The 19,503-nt window shown below is 45.4% G+C and overlaps 1 protein-coding gene across 1 annotated transcript in view; it reads left to right on the top strand.

Annotated features, from left to right (window-relative positions):
- Positions 1–16,448, top strand: part of Plac8 (placenta associated 8) — a 21,681-nt gene extending 5,233 nt beyond the window's left edge. Inside the window, exons 2-5 of the mRNA XM_050155825.1 lie at positions 5,398–5,535; positions 7,533–7,657; positions 11,428–11,542; positions 16,199–16,448. Coding sequence (XP_050011782.1) covers positions 5,427–5,535; positions 7,533–7,657; positions 11,428–11,532 — 339 coding nt within the window. The 5' untranslated portion in view covers positions 5,398–5,426 and the 3' untranslated portion in view covers positions 11,533–11,542; positions 16,199–16,448. The remainder of the gene's footprint in view (positions 1–5,397; positions 5,536–7,532; positions 7,658–11,427; positions 11,543–16,198) is intronic.
- The last annotated feature ends 3,055 nt before the right edge of the window (positions 16,449–19,503 follow it).

Raw genomic sequence — 19,503 nt, 5'->3', positions numbered from 1 at the left:
TCTCTCTCTCTCTCTCTCTCTCTCTCTCTCTCTCTCTCTCTCTCTCTCTCTCTCTCTCCCTCTCTCCGTCCCTTCCTCCCTCTCTCCCTCCCTCTCTCTCACACACACATACACACACTCACACACACACACACACACTCACACACACACACACGAGAAAGAGATGAACACATACAAACATGAACTAAAGAAATTGCAGAAGAAAGAAAAGAAAGGAAGGAAGCAGAAGAAAAATGCTTTTAGAGAAGGTACCCCAAAGGCAAAAGTCCCAGGACAAGCTAGTAAAATGTAGTCTCTCACCAGCTTGAACGTGTCGGGTGGCTTCAGTCAGAACTGTCGTCAACAGAACAGTAGTGAGGAACCAATAATACACAGTCCCACTGTGTGCCCTCTACAATTAGTGAATTTCTAAATGAACTGAAAGCAAGAGGAAGACGTTCACTCAACCTTCCCGTCAGGAAAGCTGCCACAGGGAGGCCCTACAAATGAGCATGTGTCTCAGGAAACAGTCCTTCACCTTCTGCTAGCATATCTATTTCATGGTTCCTCTTCCAAACCATTCAGTTGCAGCCTGCACTCTCTAAGAAGGCTTTCCAGTAACTCTTCCTGACAGGCCACACTTTTCTACTGTGGGCCTTCTCCCTTGAGCAAGGAGATTTAACTACCTGTAGACTTTTGTGGAATTGTTTTTCTTGCTGCTTAGTTGCATTTGCTTTGGATTTACATAGTCTCCCTAGATAGCACTGCCTGGCTTCAAAGTCACAATCCTCCTGCCTCACACTGGATACTTGTGTGTACTACCTACCACTCCAGACTAAACTTTTCTGTTGTTATGAAGCAGGGTCTCCTGTAGTCCAGGTGTCCTTAAACTCACTACACACTACAGAGCTGACGGCTCTGAACTCCTGCCTCTGTCCAGCAAGTCCTGGGATGACTGGAATGTGTGCCATGCCTAGTTTTATACAGTGCTGGGGATGGAACCCAGGACTTCTTGCATGCTAAGCAAGTACTCTACCTATGGAACTACATTTCCAGCCATCTTTAACTCTGTCCTTTGTGAGATGTCGCTGTGTGGCCACCAAGGCCTCACAGACTAGGTGGGGAAGCATCACGCCCCATCTGGCCACATTCTTCAGTGTTCTTCCTCACGGGCCAGATCATCCAGTGGGCATGCGTGATTGGCCATCTGACGAAGGAGACAGGAAACTGTCTACATGGCCAACTCCAAGACAGAAAGATGGGAAAGATTAGTTTCTTTGACTCTGGAGAAGTGAAATCCCGTCTCTATGGCTTGCTTAGGAGAAGGAATAATAAACCAGGAGCCCTAGGTAAAAATGAAAAATACCTTCGTAATATCACAGACTCCACCCATTGGTCTTGCCTACAGCAGTTAGTATGTATTATGGTGTATGCCAAGTGCTGGTCTTAAATTTCTGTTCTTCCTTCTATACTCGCTAACCAGAAGGAGGAAAGTACCATTCTTCCTCTCCATTTAAAATTCTGTTTATTTATCTAAACTATTATTATATGGATATAATACAGATAATATATAGAGTGTTGCAGATAATTTATTTTATGAGTTATAATCTAACCATAACATTACTTTTTACTCAAACTCTTCTAAATCTGGTCCTCAGGTTCCCTCAGAAGTCTCCCCATCCCCCATTCAGCAGTGGTTGTGTTGATTAGGTCTACCTTGAGGCCTCTTTGCTTGCTGAAGTCACACTCCTCAGGTTCATCTTCGGCCTTCCCTTTCCCTGCCTTGGAGCTCCCACCAGTGAACCCTGCTCTTTTATTGAACAATGACATGTAGTAATCAAGGTTTGGGCAGTGGGTGTATCCTCTCTATGGACTTAATCAGAACGTTTCTTTATTTACCTCTGTCATCTACCTAACATAATCAGAACATTTTCTTTATGTACCTCTATCCTATTTATCTATGTGTCTGTGTGCTCATGAACCTGCTTGCCTCATGGATTCTGAGTCCTGGCACACGCCCTGATGGTTTTTACTTTTTTTGGTTTTGTTTTTTAGACAAGATCTTGCTACACTGCTCAGGTTGGTGTAGAACTAGGTCCTAATGACGTTCCCACTTCGGCTCTGCAGGTGCTGGGACTATCGGCGGCTTGCGCTGCCTGGTTTGAAGTTTTGCTCATCTTTGGGCCCTCCACCATGGTGTTCATAAGCCTCATAGGGACCTCACCATTTGCATTTCCCAAGTTAACCCAGTTACAGCCATATTGCTTAACCGAGTGCCTCCTGAGTAAGCTAGCTATTCTCACTGAGGCACTTGCCCTCCAGCAGACAGCAGACAGCTGCTCCCTCCTGATTGCTCAGACCAAGGTTTAGTGCTAAAGATCAACCCTGGGACTCTGCCAATGCCAAACAATGCCCAAGACCCTCAGGTTTTCAATTTTCCCTAACAGATGGCATTTTTGGGGATGCTTCATGCGTCTTTTCATATATTTAAGCTTTTTTCCCTTTTCATTTCTTTTGTAAGTTATTTGGTCTTTTCATTATTTCCTAACCTTGGGACTTCTGAATCTCTCTTGCTTTGATTTTTTTTTAAAAAACCATTCTCAGTGTCAAATTTTGTGCCCATTCTACTTATCCTTGTTTTGCTAAACCTTTAAAGACACACACTATTTGCAGAATACACTCAGTGATGGGAAGAGAAGCCTTTAGAGTTGTTTACTGATCATGACAATGGTCAACAGATGCAGACATTTAAGAGGTCTTTGTAAGCCTCTGTCCCTCTCCCACCCCCTGTGCGCTCCACCCCTCTCTTATAGATAGGAACTCACAATGTAATCCTGGATCTCACAGATAGGGTCTCACAATGTAGCCCTCACATGAGCCTGGATAGAAGGAACGCTGGGCTAAAGGTGTGCATCACCATGCCTAGCCTGCCTCTTTTAAAATTAAACCAATTTTACTTTCCTCTGTAGTAACCAGGAGGCCTGTTTTATTTATTATTAACCGTACTGGTATGTGCCAAGATTTAGGCATATTTAAAGTATCCTTTAACCCTCCCGGTCATGTGGAGAAATATGTGAACACACCCATCATTTGAGGCTTGGCTTCGTTTGCTGCTTTCTTTTTCCATTCAAGGGAAACACTAAACCAGCAGATGTTGCAGGTGATGGAATCTAGAGAAAGCAAAGGTGACCTAAGCTTCTAGCCGACGCTAGGAGACAGACCAAATCCCCGGTTTTGAAAAGCATTCTTTCTATTTAGGAGGTGATCTCTTTATGCCATCGTGGAACGCACTCTGTAGTCCAGGCTAGCCCTGCCTCTGTCTCCCTAGTGCTGGGAATAACGGTGTTTGCCACCATTCTCGGCCCTTTTGTGCTTTTAAAAATATGCACCGAATTCCTAAATAGAAATGCCCCCGCACTGTTAGTGCATAACTCAGCAAGACAGTTAAAATCCCTACTGTGACAGGGCTGGAGAGCACTGGCTGTTCTTCCAGAGGTCCTGAGTTCAATTCCCAGCAACCACACAGTGGCTCACAACCATCTGTAATGGGATCTGATGTACCTTCTGGTGTGCAGATTAAGCACTCATACACACGAAATAAATGTTTTTTTTTTTTAAAAAAACCTACTGTGAGTCTAGCAAGACAATTAAAATACCTACTGTGAGCCTAACACTTCTCAAGAAAGTGAGAAAAGAGGAAAGAGGCTGAGAAGCGGCTCAACAGGTAAGTGTGCCTGATGCACACGTGAGAGTCTGAGCGTGATCTCCCCCCCCACACAGCTGGGTAAGAAGCTGGGCGTGGCTTCACACACCTGTCACCCCACCTACGGTAGGGAGTGCAGGAGTGGAATGCTGAGGCTTGTGGGTCAGGCCCAGGGACTGGCCCACCTCCAGGGAATGAGGCAGAGGGGTGGAGCAGAACACCTGGCCCCATCAGGCCTTCACAGGGCACACACATCTGTATACACACTGTATGTACAACACACACACACACTTTTCTAACTAAGAAAAGTTTCCTTTTTTCTCTTTCTTTCTTTCTTTCTTTCTTTCTTTCTTTCTTTCTTTCTTTCTTTTTGGTATATTGAGACAGAGTTTCTCTGTAGCTTTGGTGCCTGTCTTGGAACTAGCTCTTGTAGGCCAGGCTGGCCTTGAACTCACAAAGACAGTTTCCTGTTTTCTAAGAGACCTTCACAGACCAGGGACAGTCCTGTGTTCAGCCAGACAGAGAGACTAAAAGAGGATTCAAATTTCACAGTTTACTTACCCCCCTCCACATTCCCTATTTTCTTATCAACTCAATGGAAATAACCATTTTCAGTGTCAGAGCTGAGCAGATGGATAAGCAAGGTCTAATACCAGACCTGATCGGTTGGAACCTCAATGAACTAGTTGGCAGTATCACCAACAAGGTGGGTGTGGAAACCATCAGAAGCAATGTCCTTACCGAATCTGTTTGTGTTATGGCCACTCTCCACTGGATTTTTACGAATTTTTTAAAACATTAAACTTGTCGGGAAACTATACTTGGTGCTCTCAGTGCATGTGTGAGGTGGGCAGGCCGGTGGCCACTTCGGTTTTACAGATGAATAAATGGAAAATGAAGTGGCTGGTTAGATGGCTCATCTGAGCTCATGAGGCTTTAGAGATGAGGGCTTTAACAAAGATCCTGCCCTTCCAAATATCAGGTACATCCTTGGACCCCAACACTCTCTTGTAATGAAGAGAAATTAGGAGTCACCTAACAAAATAAATTTTATAGGCTTTGCTGAGCTGGGACTGGTGACACACATCTAGAGTTCCAGCATTTGGAAGGCTCTAAGCTAGCTAGCTAGCCTGGGCTACATGATGAGAGCCTGACCCAGAAAACACCATAGAAACCTGGTGGGACTATTATTATGGTTCGCTGGTCCCTGCCTGGTGTCAGGGCTGACAAAGGGACCGGTTTTGGAGCAGCTTGGATGCAGGAGAAGCTGTCAAAACCGGAAGAGGCAGAGCAAGGGGGAGGAGGGTGGGGATGCACTCCGCTCTGGCTGTTGGCTTAAGAAAAGGTGGTTTTCCATGGTTCCCTGACCCTACCTCTGTCACAGGCCAGTTGTTTGTTTCCTAGCTCCTGGACAGCAGGTACCTGTTTATAAATAGCTCCAGATCAGCCCTCTTTCGTTTCTTTTGCCCATGAGAAGCATCTGCTCGCCTTCAGTTCAGTGAACTCTGGTCTCCTGGGGCCTCTGTGCCCTCAGAGGTGGAGACTGCAATGCTCTTAGAGACCAACAAGTTGATTTCTCCAACCACATCCCTCTCTAGCCTGTAGAGCACAGCGGTTAGTTCCAGCCTAGGAGGGGAACACAGCGCCTTCCCCAACACATCGCCTTCTTCCCCTCGGCAGCTCCAGGCAGTTAATACCAGCATTTTCTTTTTCAGACCAGGGCATCTGAGACCTCGCACTGAAGATGGCTCAACCACAAACAGTAATTGTGACTCAACCTGGATTTGTTCGTGCTCCCCAGAATTCCAACTGGCAGACCAGCCTGTGCGATTGCTTCAATGACTGCGGAGTCTGTAAGTACAGGGAAGGTGCCCCCCCAACCGATTCGGGGTCCGTTCCTCCCTTACTGTGTTGAAAACTGCTAACTTATTTAGACGCCTAGACAACCTGGAACGGTACAGTCAGCATCAAAGACAGACTACTGATTATAGCTGACTCTTCTCCTGTCCCCGCAAAATAATGATGTTACCCCTAAAATAAATTCTAGAGTTAAGGTATTGGAAGCTTTAAGTGATTCTCAAACTGAACAGGCTTGGCCTAATTTTATAAACAGATTATACATAAATGAAACATTTTTTACTTGAACCTGACTTTTTTTGGTTTTGGTTTTTTTCGTTTGTTTTATTTTTTGAGACAGAGTTTCTCTGTGTAGCCGTGGCTGTTCTGGAACTCATATGTAGACCAGGCTGGCCTTAAACTCACAGAAATGCCTCTGCCTCCTGAGTGCTGGGATTAAGAAAAAAAAAAGCAATAGTCATGAAATCTCTTCTTGGTTATACAATACTAAAATGCCGTTTTATAGTTATATCACAGGACATCTCTCTAAGTGAACTTGGAAGAAAGTCAGGTGGGGTGGCAAAGTGAACCAGAGACTTTGTCCTTAGCAAATCAGGAACAAAAGTTTTGCTTTGAGGCCTGTTCCTCAGAATGGTAGGGAAATAAATACACCAGCTTTAGCTTGCAATGGAACAGACCTTGGAACGGAACAAAGCTAATAATTACACGGTGAGCACAGACAGAAGGAATTACACGCGTGACCCTTCACCAGCTCCCCTTGACTTCCCAGCTAACACGGCTGGTTGACTAACATGCCTCATGACATTGTTTTGATATCTGAAAATCAAAGTTATAATAAAGACTTACGATAGTCAAATTCCCTAAACATTAAATTTGAATCCTCCAACCCCAAGTTATTGCTCAATTATTTGAGTGTTCAATTCCTTGGCTATGTGAGTTTTGATGCAGGGGCTGTCAGGATGACTCAGTGGAAGTGCCTGTGGCCAGACTTGACCCACATGGTAGAAGGAGAGGACCTACTCCTGGAAATTATCCTCTGACCTTCACGGTTTCATGCCTCCACACACAAACACTAAAATGTAATTTTTAAAGGGGCCAGGGCAGCCTTCATTGCTTTGTGGCAGATTTTTTTTTTCTTCTGGTTTTTCAAGACAGAGTTTCTCTGTGTAGCCCTGGTTGTCCTGGAACTCACGCTGTAGACCAGACTGGCCTTGAACTCAGAACTTAGAAATCCGCCTGCCTCTGATCCTACCTCTTGAGTACTGGAATTAAAAGTGTGCAGCACCACCACCCAGTTTATGAAGATTTTCTTAAAGCAGATCTGGCCAAATCATTCTCCCTGTACAAATACTTGGTGCTTCCTCCTGGCCTTGACGGCAGAAGCAAACACCACCTGATTTGTCAGCATGACTTCTGTACATGTACACGCACACAGACACACACACACACACACACACACACACACACACGCTGCCTTAAGCCTAGGTCACCCCCTAACTTCATCCCCATCCTATCCCAGGACACTGGCCACAGTGAATGAATATGACAAATTGTCTCCAGGAGGCGTTATTCCCTTCGGTTCCTTTTAACAGTTTCTAACCCTGCTTCACTTTCCAGCTCAGGCAGCACTTCCTGTTCAGGGCCTCATGGGCTGCGCTCTGAAGTGAGGCTAGCTCTCCCCTGCACATCCTTTCCTATTAGGTCCCTATTGGATCTCAGCTGGGAGTATCGTCAGTACCTAGGGTTTGACCTGGAACACGGGTGGGTTTCAGTAGTTAGCACATGAGCGGCCCTCCTGCAGAAAGAGCTAGGTCTTTTCCCCCCGGCAGTCGCTCTGGAAATGATGGGGGTGCGCACGTAACAAAGCTCCACCCAAACAACGAGGACAGACTTGGCTGCAGAGAGGGGAAGGTCCCCCACTATGTGATCGCTCTTGGCCTTAGCTGACGTGGGCAAACCAGAGTAACCTGTACCCCTGTTTTTGTGTTTCCAGGCCTCTGCGGGACATTTTGCTTCACATGCCTTGGGTGTCAAGTGGCAGCCGACATGAATGAATGCTGTTTGTGTGGGACAACTGTGGCAATGAGGACGCTCTACCGAACCCGATATGGCATTCCCGTGAGTCTCTCACCTTTTATTATTCAGGCTGCAACAGAATTTACCATCGCTGTTGTAGGAGTGGCCGGAGTTTGATGGTATCAGGGCTCTGAATTTGTTTGGCCAGAGCTTTGTAGCGTGTACAACCCTAAATTCAGTTGACTTGGCAGTAGTCCCTCTTCTTGTGTGCCCTCTGAACATCCTAGAAGGCAAACAATTTGTATTTGCAAGGTGTAGACTACAATAGAGGATTATCTAGAGCCTAGTGAGCTTCAGGGGCCTGAACTCACCACCGACCTTGTAATGCCTGTGTGGGTTGTGGGGTAGGGTCCGCCATGTCTTATCAATGAAGACTTCAAAGTCTGTAAGAGGCAGAGTCTTTGGCCCAGAGGTGTGCCCCAGTGTCAGAGAGAGACGATGTCCCGTCCAAACTGTCTGTGGACACCTTTTCCCTTACTCCTGCGTCACTGTATGAAATGGGGTAGTGTTTTAATTAGAGTTACACAAGAAGCGGTCCATAGGGTAAGTAGATGTGCGTGCATATGTGTGTGTACACATATCTCTATATATCATATAGGAATGTACACACACATATATATTTGCCTCCCTCTGTGTGTGCATAGAGAGAGAAAGGGACAGAGATAGAGGTAAAGAAAAAAAAAATCGCATAGTGGTGGCACACCCCTTAATTCCAGCACGCAGGATGCAGGAGGATCTCTGTATTTATTTATTGATTGATTGTTTTTTGAGACAGGGTTTCTCTGTGTAACCATCCTAGCCTCGCTAAGTGGACCAGACTGGCCGCGAACTCACAGAGATCCGCCTTCCCAAATGCTAGGATTTAAAGTGTGTGCCGCCACCACCTGGCTGAGAAATCCTGTCTAAAAAAAAGAAAAGAAAGGAAAAAGAAAGTCAGAGCAAGAGAGAGAGAGAGAGAGAGAGAGAGAGAGAGACAGACAGACAGACAGACAGACAGACAGACAGACAGACATTTATTTTAAAGTCATGCAGTGATGGAAGCCAGTAAGTCCAAAACTTGAAGTGCAGGCTGTCAAGCTAGGTATTAGTGAATGAGCTGAAGATCAAGTCAACAGGCAGTTTACGAGTGGAGTCTTCCTTATTCAAAAGCCGTCCATCTCCTCCTCTTTCTTCTCCTCCTCCTTCTCCAAGGTCTTCAACCAGCTAAGCATGGTAGTACACACATGAGCACGGTAGCGCGCACACACACACACACACACACACAAACATGGTAGCACACACAGCTGAGCATGTAGCACACACACCTGTAATCTTAGGACTTGGGAGGCTGAAGTAGAAAGATTGGGAGTTTGGCACCAGCCTGAGCACTGTGACCCTGTTGAAAGGAAGGGAAGGAAGGAGGAACCGGCGAAAGGATACAGCCGAAGAGAGCTCAGTCAGTAGAATGTGTGCCCCGCGAGCCTGAGTTCAGTCCCGGCACTGGGAGGTGGAGACAGATGGACCCTGTGGCTCGCTGGTCCCGCTGGCCCTCCTGGCCCCAGCCTGATGAGCTAGCCTCAGGTCCTATTACAAACTGGTCTGCCGCTGACTGGAAGAGAGGCCATCTGAATTATATGAAGTGATCTGCTCTATTCCAAGTCTGAAGATTTAAATGTTAATTTTGTCTCAAATATATCTTCAAAAAACATCTAGAATAATGTTGAGCCAAACGTCTATGCTTGGCTGTGGCCTAGACTGGGTAACACACAAACTTAACCATCACAGGGAACACACACGTGCAACATTTTCTAGGAACCTAGTTTATTTTGTTAAAATTGTTTTTTTAATTGAGAAATTTAGTTAGTCTTCTTTTATTACAAAGCAATGTTAAAATATCTAACAAATTTAAACAGAAATACATGGAGTAAAAAGTGAAAATTAATAACCAAGTCTTCTGCTTGGAAATTAGTAATAGCTTGTGTGCATCCTCTGTAGACATGTTTCTGCCCGGTAACTCACAGATATACATTTGTGTCAATGCAGGTTTGTGAACTGATAGTCTTGGAGGAATATTTGGCAGTATCTCTCAGAGTGTTTGTACCCTGTGAGCTCGCAACCTACTCTCTGGGACACTACCCACTGTTTTCTACCCTGCCTCTCCCGGAGCCCTGAGACCCACGTGAGGGGCCTTGGCTTTGATTATCCTGGGAGAACTGTGCTGCCTGCTCCCCTCCTCCTCCCCTGCCTGCTCCCCTCCTCCTCCCCTGCTCTGCCTGCTCCCCTCCTCCCCTGCCTGCTCCCCTCCTCCTCCCCTGCACTGCCTGCTCACCTCCTCCTCCCCTGCCTGCTCACCTCCTCCCCTGCCTGCTCCCCTCCTCCCCTGCCTGCTCCCCTCCTCCCCTGCACTGCCTGCTCCCCTCCTCCTCCCCTGCCCTTTGCTGCTGAGCTTGGGGTTTGTCTAGTGTAGAGTCCCCACTCCTTCCCCATGGCTGCTGCTTCAGGTTGCCCATTTTGTTTGACTTTGTTTGACTTTCTCCTCCACCACCGTCTGTACTTAAATTGCTCAGGATTTCTGGCCCTTCTAAAGGCCACCAGCCCCTGTTTTCTAGTGTGGCTTTCTATTTATTTATTTATTTATTTTGTATACAACATTCTACCTCCATGTTTGCCCACATGCCAGAGGAGGGCGCCAGATCTCATTACAGATGGTTGTGAGCCACCATGTGGTTGCTGGGAATTGAACTCAGGACCTCTTGAAGAGCAGCCGGTGCTCTTAACCACTGAGCCATCTCTCCAGCCCCTGTGGCTTTCTTTTTTAATGTATGAAAACTCTGAAGCTTTAAATGATCTCATTTTATAGATTGTCAAGGAAAACAACCCTCCCCTAATTTTCTTCACCTACTTTGCCCTCTACAGAAACACTTTTTTTGCTTTTCCTTTGAATATTTTCTTCTCAATGTGGGATTTACCTATGGACTTCGCAGAGGCCTGGACTTTAGTCCTCTGTCCCTTCTGGGTTCCCACCCCACTCTCTCCTACATGGTTCTTTGTATCTTTGGCTAATTCCATGTCCAGGTTTTATATTATGACCCCAACACTTCTTCATTCAACATCGCCGTCAGTGTCTTATAGTGAATGTGGTTACATTTCCTGCCAAACTTTTACTTTTTTATTACTTAGTACTTGGGAGTGCTTTGACCCCAAATTGTCTGCCACTTCCCTAATTCTCTTCCCCAAATGTCCAGCGCATCGCTTGTCCGTGTTTTTCTCCTGCTGTAACTGTGTTGAGCCAGGAGCTTCCTGGCTGTGAGAGCTGACTTCCCGAGTCTCCTTATTGCACTCTTGGACTTGGTAGTTTGATTAAATCTTATATTCTCAGAATTATAAAGTACTGGAACAGGGAGGCAAGTGTTGCATGGAAAAGTCAGCTAAAGTTTTCCTGGAAGTACCCCTCTAGACCAAATCCAGGGCCAGTGAGATGGCTCCATGGATAAAGGCTCTTCCAATCACACTGGAAGACCAGGACCCACTTGGTGGGTAGAGAGAAGTGAAGGTTTCCCTCTGACCTCTGTGAGCACACATGTGTGCACACACATGTACACGTACACACACATATATACATGCACACACATGTACATACACATGCACACACGTACACAATGCACACACACGTACACACATGCACACACATACAAACACATATTCACACACACAAAAAGAATAAACATAAAAAGAAATAAAGTAAACTGAATCCAAAGAGTCAGGACTTTCTGTTCTCTAAATATATCCCCAGCAGCAGGCCGTACACTCATGTCTCTTCACGTCTTTCACAGGGATCCATTTGTGATGACTATTTGGTCACTCTCTTCTGTCCTGTTTGCTCTGTGTGCCAAATCAAGAGAGACATTAACCGGAGGAGAGCCATGAATGCTTTCTAAGAGCCGGATGGTGAGTCAATGTGGGACTTGAGAAACAGAGCTGGGGGCTGGGCAATTTATTCATTTTTGGGAATAACAACTCAAAATAGCAATTCTGTAAGTCTCCCAAAGAGCGATCTCATTGTAATAATATGATATGATTGGTTTTGCTTTCTTCTCACTTTGAGGTATATTTTAGTAATGATGAATTTTTATAAACCTACCAGGACGGCTTTGGTCTATTAATGAAGCATTTTACTGTAACTTATTAGCTACCAGAGTAGAGTAAACAAAAAAAAAAGTTGAAGTTAGGTATAGTGGTCTATCCTTTAACCCCAAAACTCAGGAGGCGGAAGAAGGGTTACCCTCAAGCCCAGCCTTGTCTCATAAGTTCCAGACTAGTCAGGACTATGATGGCTATGACAATCTAAGAAGGGCCTCTCTCACAAAATAAAACGAGGGGTGGCGTTATGATTCACCGTGTAAGTACTTGCTGTGTAAGTACAAGAACCAGGGTTTAGATGCCCAGAACCAGTGTGTGTGTGTGTGTGTGTGTGTGTGTGTGTGTGTGTGTGTCTGTCTGTCTGTCTGTCTGTCTGTCTGTCTGTCTGTGTCTGTGTATCTGGCGGGGGTGAGGGGAGCATGTGTGAAAGCTGGGCATAGCACAGGGGGCAAAAACAGAGAATCCCCGGAACTCACTGGCTAGCAAGCCCAGGTGAAAGAGCAAGTTTCAGGTTAGTGAGACCCTGTCTGAAAAACAAAAGTGGAGAAGTGATGGAGAAAGATACTTCAATGTCAGTCTGACCTCTTGCATAGGTGAACATACCTGCAGGGGGAGGGGGAGCAGGTGTTTTTAAAAACTGAAAAGACAAATAAATAAAGAAAAGCAAAAGATATACTTCATACTAAGACAATGTGGTGAAGCCGGGAGGTGGTGGTGCACGCCTTTAATCCCAGCACTCGGGAGGCAGAGGCAGGCGGATCTCTGTGAGTTCCAGGGCAGCCTGGTCTACAAGAGCTAGTTCCAGGACAGGCTCCAAAGCTACAGAGAAACCCTGTCTGGAAAACAAACAAGCAAGCAAACAAAACAGACAATGTGGTGAAACAGGTAAACAGTTGTAAGGTGAGAATTTAAAAATATATACTATGCTAAAAAGCAGAATGACAGAGTCTGCAACATTTAGGTTATCTGTGGTATACAAATTCATTTGCTGAGAAGATGAGGTTTAACAGATAAGGTCCTCAGCTGCGCCAGAGAGGCATAGATGTCCCTTGGCCAATGCTAGACTGAAATCCATATGAGCTACTTAGTAAATCCAGCTTTGTCCAGTAAACATTTACATATACAGTCACGTGGGAATATATTTCTTGATAAGTAACTAAGATCGCACATTTAGTTGTGCAAGAGTGTTTATAAAGTCTTACTGATTTCTGAGATTGCATTTTAAAGGACACATACATGTGCGTCTGCACGTGCATCTGCACAAAGCCGTCTAAGAGGGTGCTGGGAACCAAACATGGGTCCTTTTTGAGAGCAGCGGGCACACTTAGCTGTTGAGCCACCTCTGCGGCCCCCTAGACTCATACGCACATGGAGCTCTACCTGCCCAGTCACTCAGCACCTCACCACATCTACCAGAATAGAAGTCGTGGGTGGAGGTACTTAGTGCAAATGTCTACAACAAACGCAAATAAAGGCAACTGTGCATTAAATAAGTGACTGTATATCTTATTAAGAGATCTCAAATTAGAATAAAAATGTATAAATACTCCAAAACAAAATACATTAATGAACAAAATGAACACAAATGCCCTTTGCAAGGGCTAGAGAAGGAGCTGATGACATTTGGAAACGCTGGATAACATTTCTTCCTCTGTAACTCCCCTTGCAGCTGACTGTTCCCAGACTTAGCTGCTGAGAACGCAGGTGAGGAGAGATTAACCCGAAATTGTCTCTTCTCTCTGTACGAGACAAGATAACATTAATTTCCCCGTTTTTTACAATACCCCACTTCCTGTCTGAAGTGGATAATTACATAGGTTAGCAAACATTATTTCTAAAGGTATATTTTGTTTTTAGTATGCATGTGTCCATGCATGCATGTCTTTGTGCGTGCATGTGCGCAAGTATGTCTGTGTGCATGCGTGCACATGTGTGCAGGTACCTGCAGAGCCCAGAAGAGGGCAGCAGATTTCCTGGAGCTGGATGGAGTTAAAGGTACCTGTGAGTCACCTGATGTGGGTACTGGGGACAACTCTGCCCTCTGGAAGAGCAGCAAGTGCTTTCAACCCTGAAGCCATCTCTCAAGTCCCTGCCCCCCACCTGGTTTTTTTTTTTAAGTTTTATCTATTTTATGTGTGAGAATGTTTTGTCTTTCTGTGTGCATGTGCGTGTGCGTGTGCGTGTGCGTGTGTGTGTGTGTGTGTGTGTGTGTGGCACCCACGGAGGTTAGAAGAGAAAGTTAGATCCTCTGGAACTATAGTTACAGTGGCTGTAAGCACCACATGGTGTTGGGAACCCAATCCAGGTTCTCTGCAAGAACAAATACTATTAACTGCTGAGCTCTCTCTTCAGCATCCCCCAAACAATTCTTGAAAAATGTATAAAACACTATCCATTTGCTTAGCAATTAATGTATGAAATATCTAGTAATGCATGAAAAATCAGCTACGGGCGGGAGCTGGTAGCCACACCTTTAATCCCAAGCGTAGGGGAAGCAGAGGACTGAGTTCCAGAAGAAGAAACCCCCGTCTCACTAGTTCCCCATCCTTACAGCCCCTGAGTAGAGCGTCGTGTTAAATGGGTGCCTTTAGACAGAGCGCTGCAGGGAGGTGACATCGTGAGATGAGTAAAGAACGTTTCTTGAAAGAAGTGGGTTTGGGGTCTAGAGAAGTTGTCAGTAGCTGACTGTAACAGGCTGGTGACGGAGATGTGGATGGAGACAGGTGACCCAGGGCAGTTACCTACTCAGCAACAGCGCCTCAGCTGTTACTTCCTCTAAGTCCCAGGAGAAAGTGGGATGGGTCCCAGAACCCCTCAGGGACCAAGGCTCCCTGAAGAACAACAGAATCCTCTCAGTAAAGGGAACAAACATCCCAAGGCAATCCTGAACACCGGGTTAAGCTAAAAACCTCCAACCTCAGCTGATGCCCTCTTGGGCTTCCCCTGGGCAGAGCCAGTGAGATGGATGGGGAGGGAAGAACTGCTCTACGTCACAGGCCAGCCTTGGGACATACAGTAGGGTGGACATGGGACTGCTACGGATAAAATATTCTGCAGCTTCTAGTCAAGAACTTCAAACTATGAAGGCAAAACTCTTTTTTAGGGAAAAAAAAAATCACCCACCTTTATGGGACTAGGGTCAATTTGACTAGAGCATATTGTGTATGCAGAAAAAACAATGAAACAACAGATTCCTTTTTTAAAGTGAAATTGTGCCCCGGCATGCCGTGGGTGAGTAGCGTGGGTGGTTAGTGGGCTAATGACTGGCATTGCCATGGGTGGGTAGTGGGCTAATGACTGGCAAGCATTGGGGAAGGATCAGAGATTTTAAGTGAGCAGAGCTGTTTTTGAGAGAAACAATAATAGTATATAATACAGTGGACAGGATGAAGGCCAGAAGCAAGAAGTTAAATAAACACATTGTCCATGTAAAAACCAGTTTTCGTCCTAAAGGGGATAAGAGATAGTTTATTTTGGAGCCATTGTGAGTAACCACTGCCCAGGAGCACAGATCTGTTAACTCAGATTCCATGTTCCAACATGGAAGCAGTTTTATGGCATTTTTATGGTTTTACAGGACAAAGAGAGTCATATATCAATGCAACTTTAAGCTACATTGGTGGGTGCACCAGACAGGGGGTTATGAGGAGATGGATGGAGCTATTTTAAGCGCTCAGATGCTATCGGATGATGTTCTTAGCTCCTGGATTGGTCGAATTTTGTTCTGCTAAGTTAGTAGCTTCTCAGAGGTTTTGTTTGATTGTATGTTTTCATATCATAAGGCGTTACAGAACGGGGCAAGGACTAGCTGTCCCCAAAGCTAACACTAACCCAAGATAAAGTAATTAGCCTCCGAACCTAGAAAATTCCAATCTCTGTGGCCAGCCTGGGCTGCATGAGACCCAGTCTCCAAACAAAACATATCCACAGGGCTACAGAGAAAGGTCCCAGGTTCGATTCCCAGCACCCACATGATGGCTCACACTGTCTGTAAGTCCAGTTCCAGGGAATGTGATGCTGTCTTCTGGCCTCACACACACGTGCACAGACAGGCATGCAGGCAAAAATACACATAAAATAATTGAAAAAACAGACAAAAGGACTCGGATACACTATTATGCACGATTAGTGAGAGGAACCTACGGATTCTAACAACCCCGTACACTTCGGTGCTTGGACAGGATCTCGGAACAGAAAGGGCAGCTTGGTAAAGCTGTGAGGAATCTGAATCAAGTCCACGCTGGTTAATCGTGTGCCGGTGTTGGCTCTCAGCTGTGGTAAACCTCCCACGGTAACACCTGGTGGTAGCCCACAGGGAAAGGAGGCACAGGATGTGGGAACACGGTCCTGTCTGTGTGGGTCTAACTTCTCAGTGGGTCCTAAGATGGTTCTGCAAATTCATGTTGGTTAAAACCAAAAACATCGACTGAGAAATTGAGAAACGATTCTGTGCTTCCCTCACAGGGGAGAGCTCTCTCTGAAGCAGCTGACCTCAGAACACACCTCTTCAGCCCAAGTCTTTCCAAATCTTCCACAACGGAGATACGATGGGGATAATTACAAGACGGTGGTGTTTTAGAAATTCGACTTTTTGATTTGAAATGGATGTTGCTCTTTGATTTGGCTTCCCCTTTCTTCCACGTCATCAAATATCCCAGCTTATAATTTTTTTACACTTTAAACATAGACCAAATAAAAGATTTTACTAAGAGGATTGTTCTGTTTTGTGTGTGGTGCTGGGGGTTCAAGTTACGGCCTCGTAGGTGCTAAGTAGTTTCTATTCCCCACCTTCTGCCCCAGCTACATTCTTTATGCCTCTCCGCCTTCTCTTGAATGCTTTCATCACCAGCTGATTTGAAGGGTTCAGTTTATCACCCCTCTCCCGCCTGGTTGTTCAGTCTCTGGGCTTTGATCAGCAGCAATTCAGCACTTTCATGAAGCTTGAGGTGGGGTGTGGAAGCCACAGGCTACAGCTAACAGACTACCCTGAGACACTTTCCTTCCCTGGAACTAACTGATCAGCATGTTTACTGACCAAGTGAGACTTCATTGCAGTGAACATTCCAGGACTTTCCTTTTGGCTGCCAGCACACAAAAAATGATATGAACACCTATTGCTAATTATGAAAGCTTGGCCTATAGCTTGGGCTTGTCCCTCTAGCTCTTTTTTTTTTTTTTTTTTTTTTTTTTTTGGTTTTTCAAGACAGGGTTTCTCTGTGGCTTTGGAGCCTGTCCTGGAACTAGCTCTGTAGACCAAGCTGGTCTCGAACTCAAAGAGATCCGCCTGCCTCTGCCTCCCAAGTGCTGGGATTAAAGGCGTGCGGCACCATCACCCGGCCCCTCTAACTCTTATAACTTAAATTAACACACTTATGTTCATCTACATTTTGCCTCCTGGCTTTTTCCTCCCTTCCATCTTGCTCCTCCTGTTTTCCTCTCCATGGCCTCTGGTGTGTTTCTAGCACCTAGATTCATCTCCTCTTCCTCTCTCTCTCCACGCCTAACCTCTTCCTGCCTAGCTATTGGCCATTCGGCTCTCTATTAAGCCAATCAAAAGGCACCTTGGCAAAGACACATCTTTACATTGTATAAAAAGATTATTCCACAACACCCAGGTCTGGCTTCCAGCTGAATGCTTGAGAGGTTTGTGGTATTTTATCTTATTTTTTTGTCTTTTTAAATATGAGGTAGTAATGCCAAAGGAATTCAAGGTAATAAAAAGGATTTACCAATAGATTTGCTTAGAAGACATTAAATCATGCAAAGAAGACTTTAGTAAGGGATAGAGCTGCCCTAAAATGCCTGAGTCACCGGTATGCTAGCCAGGCCTATCAGAGACAAAGAAGATTTATGATGCAAGGACACGAATATTTGTTCATCAGGATTTATCAGCCATTAGGCCCATCCCCAGCAAACCTGTCTCTAACTGGCAGCTTAGGGGGCAACACAGGGTCACAGCCACCAATGTGTCCTGATCAGTCATTAATCCCTCTGTGCTCTTATCAGGAAAACAGAATCCTGCTGGGTGGGCAAACTGAACCTGGGTGACTACTGTTGGAAAGGGACAAGGCTGGTAACCTAAGAAAGCAGTAATTCTGGTGACGTTTATACTATGCAAATTTTCCACCTGGCCAATGACCAGATTTCCATTCTCCTGCCCCCATTTAAATTGCTCAAAGCGTAACCCAGGGAAAGGACAGGAAAGAGAGGTAAGGACAATGGCCTGTAAGTGCACAGGCCTAGGGTGTAGAACAGAAAGTCCTCCGTTGAGGCCAGCTCCTACTTGGTTGTCAGCTGCAGTCAGCCGTGTGGGTTCATAAAGGGCTTTCTCGCTGCCGTGCCCAGAGCATGGCTCACTGGGAAGGCATATAACCTCTATAACACAGTGATAAAATTGACATTGTCAAAGTTGATGGCTCAGTTTAGGTTAAATATTAATGGATAAATGTTTAAGACAATTTTAAAGAACATTTTTAGCCTACTTAATTCTGCCCTGCATCTTACTTGCAAATCTCCCCAAGCCATTCAATGCTCCTGAGGCCACTTCATTTGTCAGGGTCAGGAAGACCAAGCCATTATACCTAGTAGATTGATTATAAAATTTCAGTGAAATAAAATCAATACACCTGCATTTCTTTTCTTAATTAATTTTTTTTTCATGTGCATTGCTGTTTTGTCTGCATTTCTATCTGTGTGGGGGCATCAGGCCTCCTGGAACGGAAGTCACAGACAGCTGTGAACTGCCATGCGCCAGGAATGGAACCCAGGTCCTCTGGAAGAGCAGCCAGTGCTCTTAACTGCTGAGCCGTCTCTCCGACCCCTGCACCGACATTTCATAGACATGAAGGTACTCTGACCTTCCTTTCCCTCTCATGGAGCAGAGTCCTTGTGCGGCTCCGCTCTCCTCTTTCCCACCAGTGTCCCTGCATAAAGTCATCCCTCAGCTTTCGCTGCCTCCTACAGAACACGGCTCCTAAAACGTGAGCCCGAGGAGGGAGACCTGCCGACAGCCGCACACCTCACCGCTGCTCTGCCGCTCTGCGTCTTCAGAGCTTTAAGTATTAGTGCCGGCCGGATTTTCTGCAATATCGCTGGTGCCCACCTGTTTGTGTAAATGACTGTCCTTCTGACCAACTGTTCAGAACTCACCTCTGCATCCACAGTAAGGGCAGTGCAGCCCAGGACCCCCCTGACCACCACATGGTCTCCGATGTGAGTGATAAAACCTGCAGTATTGAACTGGAATATTCTATGAGTGTGCAGTTTCAGTAATCCTTTGGAGATTCTGACCAAACAATCATGTCAACTGCAAAAAATAAAATAAAATAAAATAAAAACTATTTTTTTCTTCGTTTACAATCTGTGTAATTCTTTTTCTCTTTCTGGTCATCTGACATAGCTAGGGATTATGGAATGAATGTTCAATATGGGTGTTGAGAGTAGGCAGTTTGCTGGGCAGTGGTGGTACGCACCTTTAATCCCAGCACTCAGGGGGGAGAGGGAGGTGGATCTCTGAGTTTGAGGCCAGTCTGGGCTACAAAGAGTTCCCCAAACAGCCATGGCTACACAGAGCAATCCTGTCTTAAAAAAAAAAAAAAAAAAAGTTAAAAACAAACAAAAAAAAACAATAACAAAATAAAAGAGTAGACATTGACCATATAAACAAACTGAAAAATAAAAACCACACGATCATCTCATTAGATGTTGAAAAAGCTTTTGACAAAATACAACTTCCCTTCATGATAAAGGTCTTGGAAAGAGCATGAATT

This window comes from Alexandromys fortis, unplaced genomic scaffold, assembly GCF_014885135.2.
Source record: "Alexandromys fortis isolate MF-2015 unplaced genomic scaffold, M_Fortis_MF-2015_v1.1 scaffold_87, whole genome shotgun sequence".
In the NCBI taxonomy this organism is placed as follows: domain Eukaryota; kingdom Metazoa; phylum Chordata; class Mammalia; order Rodentia; family Cricetidae; genus Alexandromys; species Alexandromys fortis.
Note: the sequence above shows the minus strand (reverse complement) of the source record. Positions and strands in the feature narration are given on the sequence as shown.